Source organism: Hemiscyllium ocellatum, chromosome 3 (genome assembly GCF_020745735.1).
Source record: "Hemiscyllium ocellatum isolate sHemOce1 chromosome 3, sHemOce1.pat.X.cur, whole genome shotgun sequence".
Taxonomy (NCBI): domain Eukaryota; kingdom Metazoa; phylum Chordata; class Chondrichthyes; order Orectolobiformes; family Hemiscylliidae; genus Hemiscyllium; species Hemiscyllium ocellatum.
Window position 1 is genome coordinate 23912938 of NC_083403.1, and position 19583 is coordinate 23932520.

Sequence of the window (19583 nt, forward strand, 5' to 3'; positions counted from 1 at the left end):
GACTCTCAACCTCCATCCCTGCCAGCGCTACTTATGGCTTTCAGCACAGCGAATGACGAGAAGTGAAACAGGACGGAATTCTGGGAACAAGATTAACTGGAAAAAATCTCATCTCTCCACAGCCTAGCCTCAGAATCAGCAAACTAACAGCACGACTTGGAAAGACTCATTCATTGTGGGATTTTGACTTAGAAATGTTTTCTCTCAATTGAAAACAGATAGCAGGAGGTATATGGTTCCCACAAGAATGAGACCACTTTAAGGCGTTATCCTGCTGTATTCCCCGATTAATGGAATTCAGATTCTGCTTCCAAGAAATGGTTAAAACAAAAATCTGATGTCACCCATCTGATTGAAAAATAATATAAAGCATATTTAGCTTTTGCTTATGTTTCAAGAAAATCACATTTCTAAATCATTAAGAATAGTAGGGAATTTCAGAACAGCTTTGTTGCATGTGATTTCATTTTGTCTAGTGTGCAATAACATTGCAATGACAGTTCAGCTGGGGCTCCAGTATTCTGTTGTATCCACAGTCGAGTGCTCCAATGTTTCCTCTTTGACATACCGTTGTGAACTCTCTCAACCATCAAGTACTCATCAGCAAGAATGAAGGAGCCTGCATTAACATAGCACCTGTCGAGTCCTCAGGACACCTGTAACCAAGAAATTTCTTATCTAAGCATTGTCACTGTAGCAAGGCCCGCAAATTGAACAGATGGTCAAATTAAATGGTATTGGTCAGAAGGGATATTAGAAGGGTAAATAAAGTCTCCTTTTCAAATACATGGGTTCTTCAATTTACAAATGTCCAACTTATGAATGGGATCACATACATTGGTGTAATTTTAAAGATCTGACATACAGAGTTATGAATGGCTATTTTATTTCATTCTGCATTTGTTCCAACTAGTGTACAAGTCAACATGCAAACAGATTCCAGAGAGAAACCCGTTCACAACCAAGGTACTGCCTGTAATATTCTGGGATGTTTTGTACCAACATGAACTGGCAAACCTCACACGTTAACTGAAAGACAATACCTCTAGCCTCAGTACTCAATTAAAGTGTCAGTTTAGATAAACAGTTCTAATTTCAGGAATATTCTAAACTAAACCAGCCGTATAGACAAAAATAAAAGATCAAAAGGAGGAAAAGAGAACATGAGGAGTTTTGTGATGACATGTCAACAGATTAACATTGTTACTAAGCACTGTAGTTGTGTCAATAGTTACCTCACGTTTTGGGGATGGACTTACAAGATTAGCTAATTGCAGAACTGCACAAAGTAAAACAGATAACAGTTGTTGCAGTAGGAAGATCAAGTCCACCAGTATCTCCAACAGTGTGCTATGCATTCACGACTCCCTTTGACCTTCCCCTTTCTGAAGCTGAATGATCTGTGCTCAAAGAACTTGGCATTTATTCCTTTGTAACCCAACCTCAATTAAGTTTGGGCAGGATATGACACTGATCTGCTTTCTGTTGCGTACAGCTGCATGCCCGCTTTTTTGAACAGAAGTCCTCTGCCCACCACACAGACCTTTTCGACCACCTCCAATACTCATCCCGAATCTGGACCCCTCCCTCTGGCCATTTACGTGCATGCAATCTTTTCACTGAGAACTGCCAATGGGACATCAGTTGGCTTAATCTCTCTGCTCCCCTCACCCACTCTAATCTCTCTCCCTCCAAGCTTGCTGCACTTTGTTTTCTCTCAGGTACAACACTGAATCTGTTATCATTCTTGCTGATAAGGATGGTGACCTTTACCTCACAGATGGGGGTGTGCCAACTCTCAGACACTTCCTATACCAATAATCAGCAAAACAAATGGCATTTACAAAATACCCTGCAAGGACTGTAACAAACACTACATTGGACAGACAGGCAGAAGACCAGCCACCAGGATACACGAACACCAACTAGCTACCAAAAGACATGACCAGCTATCACTAGCATCCTTACACGGCGACGAAGAAGGGACACCACTTCGACTGGGACAACACATCCATCCTAGGGCAGGCTAAACAGAAACACTCATGGGAATTCCTAGAGGCATGGCATTCAAACTGGAACTCCATCAATAAACACTTCAACTTGGACCCCATTTAGCAGCCTCTGAGAAAAAGAACTGGAAATGATAGGACCCACCTTAACAGATCAAGACACATAAATAGAAAGCAGGACAGAAAACCAGTGCTTCACCAGAGGCTCAATGATGATGTTACCTAGCATGATGATGAAATGTCAGAAAACAAACCTTCCAGCTCAGTGGGCAAACCTACAACCTGAATTCCTACCTCCCCCTGGACTACGAGTCTACTGTTGAATATCATGCTGTCATTGAATTCATCTCTTCTGGAGATCTCCCCTCCATTGATTTCCATCTCAGTAACCCCCAACCCCACCCCCGAAAAACCACCTGAACAGTCTCCTTCCACTATACCCCTCCTCCACCTGCCTGAGCTCGTTCTCACTTTGAACAAAGTTGCCTTTAACTTATTTAATTTTCTCCAAGTCTAAAGGTGTGGCTATGGATACCTGCATAAATCCCAGCTATGCCTGTCTCTTAGCAAAGTCTATGGAGCATTCCTTGTTTCAATCCTATTCAGGCCCCCATCCACACACTTTCTCTGAGATATTGATGATGTCTTCAGGGGGGTTTCCGGCTCATCCAGAATTGGAAAAACTAATCAGTTTTGCTTCCAATTTCCAATCTTCTCTTACCTTCACCTGGTCCATCTTGGACTCTTCTCTTCCTTTCCTTAACTTCCCTGTTTCCTCTTCCAGAGATTGATTGTTTAACCAATATCCATTACAAACCCACTGACGCCCACAGTTACTCTGGCTAGGGTCTTCCTCATACTCCACTTCCATTTCATTCTCCCAGTTCCTGTTTCCTCAGCAACTGTTTCACTGATTCCATTGGACAGCATCCAACAATATCTCCTTTGTTCTCAATCAAGAATTTAAAAATCACCCCCCCACCTTATCAACCACTCCAACCCACCTCATACACTTCTGCTGTGAACCCTCCATCACTTCCCAGAACAATAATATGATATCCCTTGTCCATACTTTCCACTCCACCACTCTGCACATCATCCTCTGCCATTTCCACCATCTCCAGTTGGATGGCACCACAAAACATATATTGCAGTATGATGTAGGAGAAGTAGACCATGCAGCCCATCAAGTCCACTCTGTCATTCAATGAGACCATGACTTATCTGTTGGTCCTTAATTTCACTTAACCACTTTGTCCCCATAACCCTTGATCCTTTTACAGATTAAATATTTCTCTTTGTCAAGCCTTGAATATATTTAATGACCCAGCCTCAACAGCCCTGTGTAAAGAAATCACTAGTCTCAGGGAAGAAATTCCTCACCCTTATTCTGAGATTATGCCCCTGGTCCTAGACTCTCCCACAAGGGGAAACAATCTTGCCATATCTATCCTGTCAAGTCCCCAAAGAATATTGTACGTTTTAGTATGGTTGTCTCTCATTCTTCTCAGCTCCACAGAGTACAGGTCTCATAAGACAGTCCCTCCATAATGGGTGTCAGCCCAGTAAACCTTGCTGGTACTGCTTCCAATGCCAGTATATTTTTTTCTTAGATGAAGGACCCAAAACCTTTCCCAGTATTCCATCTGTGGTCTGACTACTGCCTTCTTTAGTTTCAGCAAAACCTCCACTTTTACACATAAGGGAAGGCAATGATGTAGGGGTATTATCACCAGACTATTACTCCAGGGCCCCAGGCTCAAAACCAGTCATGTCAGGTGATTAAAATTGAATTTAATAAAGACCAGGGATGAATTTTCCAATAATTGGCAACGTTTCATTAGAAAAACCCATCAGGTTTACTAATATCTGGCATAGATGTGACTCCAGATCCTCAGCAATGTGATGGACTTTCAACTATTCTCTAGCCAATTAGAGCTGGGCAATAAATACTGATCTGCCTCATGAATGAATAAAAAATAACAAACTCCATTTCCTCTGAAATAAAGGCCAACATTCCATTTGCCTTTCTTATTATGAGCTGAAATTGGATGCTAGCTTTTTGTGATTCATGGGCGAGGACATCAAATCTTCCCATCCCCTGCAATATCAGTATTTCGTAAGGACCATTCCCTCCGTGACACCCTGATTGACCCCTCCACTCTTAACACTTCCTCAGTCCCACATGGCACCTTCCCATAAAGCTGTAGCAGATGTAACACTTGCCCATTCATCTCCTCCCTCCTCACCGTCCAAAGCACCAAAAGCATCTTGCAGGTGAATCATGTTTTCCTTGTACTTCTTTCAATTTCGTCAACTGTACTCACCACTCACAACGTGGTCACCTTTATATAGGGTCATAGAGGCTTCCATCACAGAAAGAGGCCCTTCAGGCCATTGAGCCTGTGCCAGTCAAAAGCAAGCATCTAACTACTCTGATCCCATTTTCCAGCACATGGCTGAGGCTTGCACGCCTAGGCATTACAAGCGTACATCTAAATGCTACTAAAACACTGGGAGGGTTTCTGTCTCTACCACACTACAGGCATTATGTTTCAGATTCCCACAACCAGATATCCTAAATTAATCCAGTCCCATTTGCCAGCACTTGGCATATCCCTCTAAACCTCTATGCGTGTACTCATTCAGATACTTTTTAAAATGTTATAATTGTACCAGCCTCCACTACTTCCTCTGGCAGCTCATTCCATACATGCACCACCCTCTGTGTGAAAAAAAACTGCCCCTTAGATCCCTTTTTAATCTTACCCCTTTCACCCTAAACCAATGCCCCCTTGCTCTGGACTCCCCAAATCCAGCGAAAAGACATTGTCTATCTACTCTATCCATGCTCCTCATGATTTTATAAACCTTTATAAAAAGGTCAACCTCAGCCTCTGACGTTCTGGAGAAAACAGCCCCAGCCGATTCAGCCTCTCCTAACAGCCCAAACCCTCCAACCCTGACAACATCCTTGTAAACCTTTTCTGAACACTTTCAAATTTCACAACATCCTTCTTATAGAAGCCCAAGTAATCCTCCAAAAGCTTGTACTTCCAAATAAGTCTGTTGGACTATAACCTGGTGTGTGATTTTTAACTTCTTCCCACAGAAAGGAGACTAGAATTGCACACAATATTCCAATCGTCTGCTTCAGCGAAAATAAACCCAGTATATCCAATTGTTTTTCATAAGTAAGACTCTCCAGCCCAATCAACTTCCTGGTAAATCTCCACAAGGATCCTCCAAAGTGCAATCACATCCCTTCTATAAAATGTAAATTCCAGAACTAGGAACAGTAAAATAACTGTATAAAAATGTTGGTCAGGCCACAGCTAGAATATTGTGTGTAGTTCTGAAACTTACTCTATGCCATGGCTAATAAAAGCAAGTGTTTTCAAACAGACTTTGAGGGAATGGCAGGTTGTTGTTCAAAGGACAGGTTAATAAGTGACTGACTGGAAGAACCTGAACACTTTACTAGGGAGTCCACCATTTCTGTTTTTCAGCAGCAGCAGCAACAGCAACAGCTCGGAGGGCAGGAGCTTGGACCAGGGGCCTGTCCAGAGTGGTGAATCACTGATTTGAGCTTTTACATTTGACAGAGCAGAGGTTTCTGGGAAAAGAGGGACTTTTTTTTATTTCCGTCCAGCTATATAAGTGAGTGTTTTCTGATAAGGGGACTAGCAGGGATAGCAGTGCAGAGAAAGGAATGTTCCTCCTGCATGATGTTTGAGGGGAGGGATGCCATTAGTGTCCCATCCAAATACATCTGCAGGAAGTGCACCCAACTCTCGCTCCTCCAAGACCGTGTTAGGGAACAGGAGCAGGAGCAGGATGAACTTTGGACCATTCGATAGGCAGTGGCTGTGATAGCTAAGAATTACAGGGAAGTAGTTATTCCTAGGCACCGAAAGCTGGGTGACTGTTCGAAGGGGGGAAAAACAGTCAGTGCAAGGATCCCTGTGGTCGTTTCCCTGAAAAACATGTATACTGTTTTGGATACTGTTGAGGGGGAACGACTTACCAGGGGTATGCAATGGGGCCCAGGTCTCTGGCAGAGTCTGTCCCTGTTGCACAGAAGGGAAGGAAGAGAGTGTTAGACATTGAGCCTCTAATTAGAGTCCCCAGATAGAAGGCTTGTTGGGAACGAACGAAACTCACAGTTGGTGTGTTGCCTCCCAGGTGCCAGGGTCTGTGATGTCTCGGGTCATGTCTTTGGGGTCCTGAAGGGATAGGGTGACCACCCCTAAGTCGTGGTCCATGTAGGTACCAACAACATAGGTAGAAAGAGGGATAGGGTTGTAAGGCAGGATTTCAGGGAGCTAGGGTGGAAGGTCAGAGCTAAGATAAAGAGTTGTTATCTCTGGTTTGTTACCCATGCCACATGATAGTGAGGAGAAAGTGAGGACTGCAGATGCTGGAGATCAGAGTTGAAAAAAATGGTGCTGGAAAAACACAGCAGGCCAGGCAGCATCTGAGGAGCAGGAGAATCGACGATTCGGGCATAAGCCTAAAGAAAGGCTTATGCCCGAAACGTCGGTTCTCCTGCTCCTCGGTTGCTGCCTGGCCTGCTGTGTTTTTCCAGCACCACATTTTTCAACACATAATAGCGAGGCAAGGAATAGGGAGAGATATCCGCTGAACATGTGGCTGCAGGGATGGTGCAGGAATGGTGCAGGAGGGAGGGTAAATTTACTTGGATAAATGAGGCTCATTCTGGGAAAGGTGGGACCTCTTCAAACAGGACGGTCTTCACTTGAACTAGAGACGTGCTAATATTCTGGATGGGAAATTTGCTGGTGCTATTTGGGTGGGTTTAAACTAGCTCAACAGGGGGATGGGAACCTGAGCTGTACATCCAGTGCACAGGAGGATGAGAGTATGGAGGGCATGGACAGGATTTCACGGTCACAGGAATGTGTTGGCAAACAGCAAGCTGGTTTGAAGTGTCTCTACTTCAATGGCAGAAGTATCTGAAATAAGGTAGGTGAGCTTGCAGCATGGATAGGTACCTGGGACTTCGATACTGTGGCCATTTCGGAGACATGGATAGAGCAGGGTGAGGAATGACTCTTGCAGGTTTAGATCTTTCATTAAGAACAGGGAAGGTAGTTAAAGAGGGGGAGGTGTGCCCTTATTAGTCAAGGAAGTATAACGGTGGCTGAAAGAAGTTTTGACGAGTACTCGTCTACTGAGGTAGTGTGGGCAGAGGTTAGAAATAGGAGAGGAGAGGTCACACTGCTGGGAGTTTTTTTATAGGCCTCTGCAGAATTCCAGGGAGGAGGAGGAGAGGTTTGGCAACATGATTCTGGGTAGGAGTGAAAGGAACATTATGGGGGATTTTAACTTCCCCAACATTGACTGGAAATGCTATAACTCTAATACATCAGATGGATCAGCTTTTGTCCAATCTGTGTAGGAGGGTTTCCTGACACAGTATGTCAAAGAGCCAACAAGAGGGGAGGGCCACACTGGATCTGGTGCTTGGTAATGAACCAGGCCAAGAGTTTGATTTAGTTGTAGGTGAGCACTTTGGACAGAGTGACTATAATTCAGTTACGTTTAATTTAGCGATGGAAACAGATAGGTACATGCCACAGGGCAAGAGTTATCAATGGGGCAAGGGTCCATTGTGTGATGTGATTAGGCAAGACTTAGGATGTATAGAATGGGGTAACAAAATGCAGGGAATGGGGACAATCGAAATGTGAAGCTGGTTTAAGAAACAAATATTGCATTCCTAGATAGGCATGTTCCTGTCAGGCTGGGAAGTGATAAGGTGAGGGTACCGTGGTTTACTACAGAAATTGCATCTCTTGTTAGGTGGAAGAAGGAGGCTTATGTGACGATGAGACAAGATGGTTGAGATGAGGCGATGGAGAGATACAGATGAGCTCGGGAGGATTTAAAGAGACAGTTAAGAAGAGCAAAGAGAGAATACGAGCAGTCTTTAGCAGGTAGAATAAACTTTCTATAGGTATGTGAGGAATAAAAGGATGACTAGGGTAGCAATAGGGTCAGTTAAAGACAGAAGTAGGAAGTGTGTGTGGATCCTGTGGAGATCGGACAGGTGCTAAACAAATATTTCTCAACGGTTTTCACTCAGGAAAAGGAGAATATTGTAGAGGAGAAGAATGAGATACAAAAAATTAGACTAGAAAGGATAGAAGTTCGTTACGAAGGAGTGAAAGCAGACAAGTCCCCTGGGCCGGATGGGATTTATCCAAGGATTCTCTGGGAAGCTAGGGAGGAGATGGCGGAGCCTTTGGCTTTGATCTTTGAGTCATCATTGTCTCCAGGTTTAGTACCAGAACACTGGAGGACTGCAAATTTTGTGCCCTTGTTCAAGAAGGGCAGTAGAGATGACCTAGGTAATTATAGACCAGTGAAACCTTACTTCTGCTGTAGGAAACATTTTGGAAAGGATTATAAGAGATAGGATTTATAATCATTTAGCAAGCAACAATTTGATTTCAGATAGTCAATATGGTTTCGTCAAGGGTGGGTCATGTCTCACAAACCTCATTGAGTTTTTTGAGAAGGTGACCAAGCATGTAGATGAGGGTAAGGCATTTGATGTGGTGTACATGCACTTCAGTAAAGCCTTTGATAAGGTTCCACATGGGAGGCTGTTGGAGAAAATGCAGAGGCATGGGAGAGGGTAATTTAGCAGTTTGGATCAGAAGCTGGCTTTCTGTAAGAAGGCAGTGAGTGGTGGCTGATAGAAAATATTCAGCCTGGAGTCCGGTTACTAGTGGTGTGCCACAAGGATCTGTTCTGGGACCACTGCTGTTTGTCATTTTTATTAACGACTTAGATGCAGCCTTGGTGGATGGGTTAGTAAGCTTGCAGTCGGTGGAGTAATGGACAATATGGAAGAATGTTGCAGGTTGTAGGGGGACTTGGATAAACTGCAGAATTGGGCTAAGCGGTGGCAAATGGAGTTTATTGCAGCTAAATGCGAGGTGATGCACTTTGGGAAGAAAAGAAGAAAGGCAGAGGACTGGGTCAATGGAAAGATGGTTGGTAGTGTGGATGGCAGAGGGATCTTAGGAGTCCATGTACATAGATCCCTGAAAGTTGCCAGCCAGGTTGATAGTGCCGTTAAGGAGGCATACGGTGGGTTAGGTTTTATTTGTAAAGGGATTGAGTTCCAGAGCCATGTCATGCTGCAACTATACAAAACACTTGGAATATTGTGTACAGTTCTGGTCACCCCATTACAGAAAGGATGTGAAAGCATTGGAAAAAGTGCAGAGGAGATTTAACAGAATGTTGTCTGGTCTGGAAGGAAGCTCTTATGAGGAAAGGCTGAGAGACTTTGATCTGTTCTCATTGGAAAGAAGGCTAAGAGGGGATTCGATAGAAAGGTACAAGATGATCAGTGGATTAGATAGGGTAGACAGTGAAAGCCTTTTTCCTAGGATGGATGATGTTAGCTTATACAAAGGGGCATAGCTACAAATTGAGGGGTAATAGATTTAAGACAGATGTCAGAGGCAGATTCTTTACGCAGAGAGTGGTAAGGGCATGGAATGCCCTACCTGCCAATGTAGTCAACTCAACCACATTAGTGGAATTTAAACAATCCTTGGATAAGCACATGGATGATGATGGGATAGTGTAGGGGGACGAGCTGAGAACAGTTCACAGGTCAACGCAACATCAAGGGCCGAAGGGCCTGTTCTGCGTGTATTGTTCTATGTTCTATGAAACACGTGCAGAAAGTGGGTTAGTGGTCCAAGTTAAAAACGAAAGAGAGTTTCACCAAAAATTTCATGAGTTATTCAGGGCTTATGCAAATTAAAATGAGAGTACCACATTCATCTGCGAGATGATGCTATTCAAAAAGGTGAAAGCTAATACTCTTCCTCAGTGAGAGACGTAAAATGCAGATTGGGTGACGGTGTTGTGGAATACCTCAGGTATGACTCCGATCTCCCAGTTACTTGACATTTTAATAATCCTCCTTGCTCTCATGCTACCATTTCTGTCCTGGGCTTGCTGCAATGTTATAATGAAACACAACTCAAGCTCAAGGATTAATGCCTTATTTTCCACTTAGGCATGTTACAGCCTTTCATACTCACATCATGAATTCCATGACTTCAGACCAGTCTGAAATGGATTATCCCGAGACCATGGCCCCTTGTTCTCAACTCCTCCTCCTATCACTCTTCACTACTCTAGTCAGACTCTACTTCACTCCCTCTGTGCCAATCAACCTTAAATTTACTATTGAGTGATATTTAATAACTCTCAGCAAAGCCTTGTCTCAGTGAGAAAGAAAGGCTCTTTGAGAAGAATGCATCATCTGTAGCTAAATAATCAAGTTAAGAACATTATCAGAATACGCCCTGTACATAAAATGAAGGACATATCCAACCCAGCCAATCAGTAAAGTGATGGAAGGTGTATATCTAGATAGATACTACACTTGATCATCAGTAGGGTGATGGAAACTGTCATCAACATTGTTATCAAGCAACACTTGCTCAGTAATAACCTGCTCACTGACACCCAGTTTGGGTTCTGCCAGAACCACTCAGTTCCTGACTTTATTACAACTTTGGTTCAAACATGGATAAAAAAGCAGAATTTTGGAGTTGTGGTGAGTGACAGCCCTCGGCAAGGCCACATTTGGCAGATACAGTATCAAGGAGACGTAGCAAAATCAATGAGCAACAGGGGACAAACTCTCCTGATTAGATGAATACCTGGCACACAGGAAAATGGCTGTGGTTGTTGGAAATCAGTATTCTCAGTCCAGGTCATCTCTGCAGGGTAGTGGCCTGTGGCCTAACATCTTCAACTGCTTTGTGAATTTTCTTCCCTCCAGCGCAAGGTGAGAAGTGGGGATGTTCGACGATAATTGCAATTCAGTTCAGCACCATTCACACATCCTCTGAGACTTCAGCAGTCCATGTTCAAATGCAACCAAATCTGGACAGTATCCAGGCTTGGGCTGACAAGTGGCAAGTAACATTCACACCATATAATGCCAGGCAATGACCATCTCCAATGGAGATAATCTAACCACCACCCCTTGATATTCAACAACTTTACCAGCATTGAATCTCCCACTATCAACAGCCCTGGAGTTACCATTAACCAGAAACTAAACTGGATTCACCAGATACAGTGGCTCAAGAGGAGAGGCTCTGAAATACTGCAGTGAGTAACTCACCATCTGACTCCCCAAAGACTTGGTGCCATAAAGGTACAAGTCAGAAATGTGATGGGATACTCCCCACTTGCCTGGATGAGAGTAGTTCTAACAATACTCAAGAAGCTTGGCAACATCCAGGAAAAAGCAGTCCACTTGATTTACACTGCATCCGCAAACTTTACACCATCCATCACCAATGCTCAGAAACAGCAGTCTGTACTATCTACAAGAAGCACTGCAGAAATTCACCAAATATCCTCAGGCAGCACCTTCCCAATCCACGAGTACTTCCATTTAGAAGGACAAGAGCAACAGATTCATGGGACCACCACCACCTGCAAGTTGCCTTCCAAGCCACTCACCATCCTGACTTAGAAACATATTGTTGTTCCTTCACTGTGGGTAGATCAAAACCCTGGAACTCCCTCACTAACGGCATTGTGGGCAACCTATAGCACGTGGACAGCAGCAGTTCGAGAAGGCAGTTCACCACCAGCTTCTCAAGGGTAACTAGTGATACACAATAAATGCTGGCCAGCTAGTGATGCCCACGTCCCACAAGAAATTAAAGAAAAGAAACAAAGGTCAGAACATCAAGAAGTTACATAAAAAACTGCTTAGACATTTAATGAGGAAGCAGTTCAAAGAAGGTTCACTCAACTCATTGCTAATATAAAAAGTGCTAACTTTATGAAGGAAGCTACACTAAATCAACCATGATTTTACTGAATGGTGGAGCAGGCTTGATGGGGTTGAATGTCTTACCCTACTTCAAAGTACAATGTGACAGTGCCTGTTGGAAACAAAAATAAACTGAAACAAATAACAATTAAATTGAGTCCACTCTCACCAAACAATATATTAATGAGAGTGGTTTCACATCTCATGAGAGTGTGTCGGGGCCTACTCAAGCTTTAAACTCAATTGCTACAGACACTCGCATCTCATTACACCCAACACTTCACTCCAGACATGCAATTCTCAAAACATAGAAATTACAAGACTTACTTACTCCCAAAAACTCATTAGATTACATAATATTCCTGATGACATTCATTCACAGGTATCCATTATTCTAGATATATAAACCATCTGAACCTCTCAATTAGATTCTAGTCTGTAATCACTCCCAGGTATCCACTATTTTTGATATATAAATCATCTGAACCTCTTGAAGAGATTCTAGCCTGTGATCACTCTCAGGTATCCATTATTATGGATATATAAACCATTTAAACCTCTCGATTAGATTCGACTCCCAGGTGTTATTTGGGCTGGGCTGGGCCGGGCCCGTCCACATTAATACCCAGCCAGTCGTATCGATGTTTACCATTTGAAAAGAGTGTCCCTTGCCCCCAGTCAGAAGGAGTTAAGGATGGATATAATTCAGAGACAGGCCCCGAGCTCTGCTCTGGATTCTCTCACATTCACGGTGCGGCTGGGAGACAAGTCTGGCCGTTAGTGACATGTCCAACACCGACTATTCAAATTAAACCCTCTGTGTCATTCCCAATGCCGCCGCTCGCTCCTTTGACCAAATAACAAGAAACTCACAATTCACTGTTGTCAGGAACATCTTCACTCTGCCTGGAGACCCATAGAAACACTTCCGGGTCACATCCTAAAACTCCTTCCGGGGGCACCAAACAACTTCTCTCATTATTTATTTTGCTTTAATTTTTTTGTGCACTGGCTTACGTATATAATTGATAATATTTATTTTAAAAGTTATTGATTTTTATTCATTGACCTCACCTGCGAAGTTGTTTCAAATGTGCAGGTAGTCAGCATCATCTCTAGAGATGGCCAAAGGTTGAGGAACATGAACTCTGTTTCTGTCTGCACTAAGATGCCAGACTGACTGAGTAGTTCCAGCATTTTCTGTTTTTGTCTTCAAATATTGCTCCACTGTTTTCCATTTTGCACATCGAAAATATTAACCCTTCATTGGCTGTTTACATGCAATTGCACTTTTTAGCAATTTGAAACTCACTGCTTCCACAAAAAGGCACTATATATTCCCACTTTTGTTTTCCAGAAGAGTCCCTGGATGTCCTGCATTTGAGCTAGACACAAACAGCATTGGTTTCTATTCAGGAAGGATGACATTGAAGGTTTGGGGGTGGAGTGTATTTTCGGCTTAACGTACACCTTTCCAGCCCCTCCTTCCAGTTACCAGCCAGATTTATTCCTCCTGTTGACCTACAAGGTCATATCTACCACCTGTATTCAACTATCAGCACCTCACCACTCTGCCCCTCTCCTCAACCCTTCCTCCCCTTCTCTCTAACTGCAGCTCATCCTACCTCCACCTCCATTCCTGGGTTATTACCAAAATGTCGACTTCTTCACCTCCAGCTGCTGCCTGGCTTGCTGTGCTCTTCCAGCATCCTGCTTGTTTTACCTAGAGAAGGGACCGGTGTGGCAATGTCCATCACAAGCTGTGTTAGCTCCCATGACTTGCCATTCTCCAGAGGCAAATGCAACTAGAAAATTGCTAGAAAAAAAGCCAAGGGTGGGCAATGAATGGATGAAAATACAGGCTTCACATTTGCTGAACGTTAGGACATTGAAGAGGCTAATACGTGAAGCATGGGTTTGCAAACTCCAGTTACTTTTAATTCATAAACATTTCATTGTATATATGCTCTGCCTGCAGAGTGAACGTGATTATGCATTAAATGAGGTTCTAAGGCAGATAGCACTTTGCCATTGGTGCAAGTTAAAGCAACATAACTATTAGAACATAAGAAGTAGGAACAGGAGTAGGCAGCCTGCTCTGCCATTCAATAGGATTGAGACTGATCTGACATTCCTCCCACTTCTTCCAAACTAAAGGAGTATCCATGGGCACCCACATGGGCTCCATCTATACCTGTCTCTGTTGGTTATGTGGAACAGCCCATCTTCCACAGTTATACCGGCACTATTCCCCACCTGTTCCTCCGCTACATTGATGACATTATTGGCACCACCCCATGATCCCACAAGGACGTTGAACAGTTCATCAAATTCACCAACACATTCCACCCTGGCCTTAAGTTCACCTGGATCAACTGAGACACCTCCCTCCCCTTCCTGGACCTCTCCATCTCCATCAGTGGTAACCGACTCAACACTGACATTACAAAATTATGAGGGGCATGAATAGGATAAATAGACAAAGTCTTTTCCCTGGGGTCCGGGAGTCCAGAAATAGAGGCATAGGTTTAGGGTGAGAGGGGAAAGATATAAAAGTGACCTAAGGGGAAACTTTTTCACGCAGAGGGTGGTACGTGTATGGAATGAGCTGCCAGAGGATGTGGTGGAGGCTGGTACAATTGCAACATTTAAGAGGCATTTGGATTGGTATATGAATAAGAAGGGTTTGGAGGGATGGGCCAGGTGCTGGCAGGTGGGACTAGATTGGGTTGGGATATCTGGTCGGGATGGATGGGTTGGACTGAAGGGTCTGTTTCCATGCTGTACATCTCTATGACTCTATGATATCTTCATAGACACCCATAGCTACCTGGACTACATCTCCTCCCACCCTGCCTCCTGTAAAAATGCTATCCCTTATTCCCAATTCCTCCACCTCCACCACATCTGCTCCGAGGAGGATCAGTTCCATCACAAAATACACCAGATAACTTCTTTCTTTAAAGACCGCAATTTCCCCTCCCACATGGTTGATGATGCCCTCCAGCGCATCTCATACACTTCCTGCACCTCCACTCTCGAACCCCACCCCTCCAACCACAACAAGGACCCCTCTGGTCCTCACATTCCACCCCACCAACCTCCATACACATCGCATGATTCTTTGCCATTTCGGCACCTTCCCCTGCCACCGCAGAAATTGCAAACCCTGCATCCACACCTCCCACCTCACCACCGTCCAAGGCCCGATAGGAGCCTTCCGCATCCCTCAGAGTTTTATCCACACTTTCACACATGTCATTTACTGTATCTGTTGCTCCCGATGCAGTCTCCTTTATATTGGGGAGACAGGACGCTCACTCGCAGAACGCTTCAGATAACATCTCTGGGACACCCGCACCAACCAACCCCACTACCCTGTGGCCGAACACTTCAACTCCCCCTCCAACTCCGCCAAGGACATGCAAATCTTGGGGCTCCTCCATCACCACTCCCTTACCACCTGACACCTGGAGAAAGAATGCCTCTCTTCTCAAAACCCATGGCATCAACGTGGATTTCACCAGTTTCCTCATTTCCCCTCCCCCCACTTTATCCCAGTTCCAACCTTCCAACTCAGTACTGCCCTCATGACCTGTGCTACCCGTCCATCTTCCTTCCCACCTATCCGCTCCACCCTCCTCTCTAATCCCCACCTCCTTCTACCTATCATACTCTCATCTACATTCTCCCAAGGCCCACCCCTCCCTCCCATTTATCTCTTCACCCCCTCGGCTCACAGCCTCATTCCTGATTAAGGGCTTTTGCCCAAAATGTCGATTCTCCTGCTCCTCGGATGCTGCCTGACCTGCTGTGCTTTTTCAGCACCAACTCTCGACTCTAATCTCCAGAATCTGCAGTCCTCACTTTCATCTACTAACATTCCTCATGTCCACTTTCTGCCTTGAATTCCCCTAGTGATCAAGAATCTATCTATCTTAGTCTTAAACATACACAAGCGCTCTGCCCCACAGCTCTCTGTGGCAAAGTCTCACAACTCTCTGAGAGAAGAAATTCCTCCTTATCTCAGTCTTAAAATGGTGACACCTTATTCTGAGACTCTGTCCTGTTGTCCTAAACTCTCTCATGAAGGGAAGTATCCTCTTAGCATTTATCCTGTCAAGCCCCTTAAGAATCCTTTAGGTGCCAATGAGATCACCTCTCATTCTGCTAAACTCCAGTAAGTAGAGTCCCAACTGTTTAGCCTTTGCTCATAAGATGATACCTTTACATTGGGGATCATCCTAGTGAACCTCTTCTGAACTGCCTCCGATAAAATAATGTCTTTCCTTAAATAAGGGGATCAAAACAATACTCCAGATGTGGTGTTACTAGCACCTTGTACGGTTGCAATAAGACTCCCCCACTTTTATACTCAAATCCCAATGAGGTAAGGGCCACATTCCATTAGCTTTCCTGATTACCTGTTGCATCCGTGTGTTAGCTTTCTGTGTTTCATACACAAGTGCCCTCAAATCCCTTTCTGTTACAAGTTTCTGCAGCTTTTCTCCATTTAAGTAATATTCTACTCTTTTGTTCTCCTTTCCAAACTCAAATACTTCACATTATCCCATATACTCCATTTGCCAACTTTTTGACCACTTACATAACCTATCAATATCTCTCTACAAACTGTATGTGTCCCCTTAACTTGCTGCTTTTTGTATCTTATGCATTGATCGTAATAACTGTAAACTCAAGTTCAACATGTAATGGAGAAGATGATAGAGAATGGCAGTAAAAGAGATATTGAGGGGGGAGGAAAGCCAGTCATTGAGATGATCACCTCGGGCTTTGATGGGATGGCAACAATGTCTGTAGGGTGGTGAGGTAAGACTGAGGCTCGGGATAGCATTTAAATAAACTGGTTGTGGGGAAGATTAAAGTTGATGGGGTTGACAGGGAGGACAAAGAAGAAGGGAATATGAGAATTTAGAGTGAGGGGTGGTAAACTTGACAGTGAGACTGAACCTGTAGCTCACACCTTGAAGAACAATCACTTGCATCCCCGTCCAAATTACAAATAAACAATGGAAATGATGATGGCTCTCACCACACCACACACAGAATTGGTGGAGAATGTGTTTCATTCTGTGAGGAGGGGTGGTGGAGTCCACCTTTGAGCAATGTAAGGCCTTTCAAAAGCGATTGCACTAAGCAGCCACCGGGACAAAAGACTGATCACAGAATGCTGTATGGGACGCTTACACATCCACCCATTGCATGGACTATAAATTCCTGGTCACAAACATTCCTGATCACATTGCACAACATTACACACTGGAGGATGCAGCTAGATTCTGGAATGGATAATGGGGACCCAGGAGATTGTCAGCATGGCAGTAATGAGCATGTATGTAAGACAGAACAGCACCTTCAGTATCCTGCAGCACCGCAGTGCCAGGTAAAGGAATGCAGGAAGGATTTCCTTCCGAATGGTGGTCAATGGAACTGCTTTACAAGAGGCCATCTTTCACTGAATGCAAATGTTAAGATGCTGCTGGGTCAGAATTATCTGTTTAATGGAAAATGTGAGGACTGCAAATGTTGGAGATCAGAGTCAAAAGGTGTGGCGCTGGAAAAGCACAGCCGGTCAGGCATCATCCGAGGAGCAAGGGAGTCGATGTTCCAAGCATAAGCTCTTCATCACATTCTTGATGAAGATCTTATGCTTGAAACGTCGACTCTCTTGCACCTCGGATACTGCCTGACCAGCTGTGCTTTTCCAGCAGCACACTTTTTGATTATTGTCTGTATAATTCCAATCGCAAATTTTGATATTTCTTCATTGTTCTTTAATATAGTTAAAGTCATGAATGAATGGAAGCCTTCACAACATGCAATGGTCTCTCATTCAATCCTGACAAAGTTTCATGCTAGTATGGGCACTGTGGAAAGGATAGATATTATTCAGACAAGGTTAGAAATCACTTGCAAAGGATGACAAGCCTCTGGTACCTTCATTTCTGTAGTTGCAGATAAAATAACATTCATTCACACAACTGACGATGGAAATGAACATATACATGTGGTAATGTGCTTACAATGAAGTATTCCATGCTTGCTATGTGTCCTCAGAGTGTCTCATTCTTCCTTTATCTGGGGTGGAGGGAGCCTGTCCTCTATAGAAACTGTTCATATTGGAATTTTGATTGGGCAACTCCAGTGATGATTGTGTCTTAAGGGCCCAAGACTTGCTGAGTATGCCCTGACCCCCCCAGAGCCAAGTTCACCCTCATCAGGTTGAGGGTTAAGGTTGGCAGGAAGGGCAGAAGCGGAAGACCCAGCCATCTGGTACCATTACATAGCTATGGAGAAGGAGAGGATTAGACAAAATGGGAGGATATTTAATTGGGGAAGAGGAAACTATGATGCGATTAGACATGAGTTAGGAGGCATGGATTGGGGGCAATTGTTCCATGGTAGAGGCACTATAGACATGTGGAGACTGTTTAAGGAATGATGCATAACTATGTCCCTCTGAGACAGGCAAGAAGTGGTAAGATAAAGGAACCGTGGATGACGAGAGCGGTGGAGTTTCTTGTCAAAAGGAAGAAGGTAGCTTACATAAGGTGGAGGAAGCTAGGGTCAAGCTCAGCTCTACAGGATTACAGGTAGGTGAAGAAGGAGCTTAAAAATGGTCTGGGGGGGGATCCAAGATGGCGGCGACCCAGCAAGACTGAGTCCACAGTGCTCTACCCAAAACTTGGGAAAAGTGGGCTATCCACCCCCACCACACTCACTAAACCATTTATAATAGTTGTTAACCTTAAATAGTTACCTATTAGTACATTTAAATAGTCTAATACTAGCTGGAAAATGAGTAAAGGGAAGGGAACAGGCGGCTCTAAGAAAGCAGGGACCCCTCCCCCACCCTCTCCCTCTTCATCTGCAACAAAGGTGTCTTCAGCTACTTCAGGAGATTTACCAATGAAGATGAGCTTTGAGGAGATGTTTGCCAGGTGGGAGGCGAAGATTGATGCTTTTATCGATGAGTCTCGGCAGAGCAGAGAAGCACTATCAGCCGAGCTGCAGAAGCAGGGCAGAGACATTCAGGAATTGGAGTGCCGAGTCAGAGAGGTGGAGTCGAAGGCCGCAGCCTCAGAGACTGGGATAAAATCAACAGCCGACCACATCCGTTTTCTCGAGAATCGAGTCCAGAACCTAGAAAACCACATTGATGACCTCGAAAATCGATGTCGTAGAAAAAAATATTCGGTTGTTGGGCCTGCCCGAACAGGAAGAGGGAGGTCAGCTAACAGCATTCTTAGAGCATTGGCTGCCACAACTTTTAAATCTGCATAATGGATCAGGCCGGGTAAGGGTAGAATGGGCCTACCGGGTCACAGTACGTGGGCACGGCTCAACCCAGCGCCCACGCCCGGTCCTGTTCCAGCTGCAGAGCTATAGGGAGAGGCAGATGCTCCTGGAAGCCTCAAGAAATCTGGGAAAAGATCCCCAAGCTATGACCCACAAAGGATCCAGGATCATGCTGTTCCAGGACTTCTCCCCAGCTTTGGTCCGAAAGAGGAAGGCATTCGATGAGGCGAAGAAGCGTTTAAGGGACTTAAATATCCAGTACTCCTTACGATATCCAGCGACGCTACGCCTTAGCCACGAAGGATCCATATATAACTTCGGATCACCGGAGAAGGCTAAGGAATTCTTGGACTCTCTTAAATAAACTGTAAGAGATTGTGGACGCTGGTCTGCCTTTCCCA

General features: G+C 44.3%; 1 protein-coding gene across 1 annotated transcript in view; it reads right to left on the minus strand.

Moving 5' to 3' along the window:
* Positions 1-12789, minus strand: part of mrpl33 (mitochondrial ribosomal protein L33) — a 40331-nt gene extending 27542 nt beyond the window's left edge. Inside the window, exons 1-2 of the mRNA XM_060856153.1 lie at positions 12736-12789; positions 569-656 (exon numbers count right to left, since the gene is read on the minus strand). Of these exons, the coding sequence (XP_060712136.1) occupies positions 569-590 (22 nt within the window). The 5' untranslated portion in view covers positions 591-656; positions 12736-12789. The remainder of the gene's footprint in view (positions 1-568; positions 657-12735) is intronic.
* Between the last annotated feature and the right edge of the window lie 6794 nt (positions 12790-19583).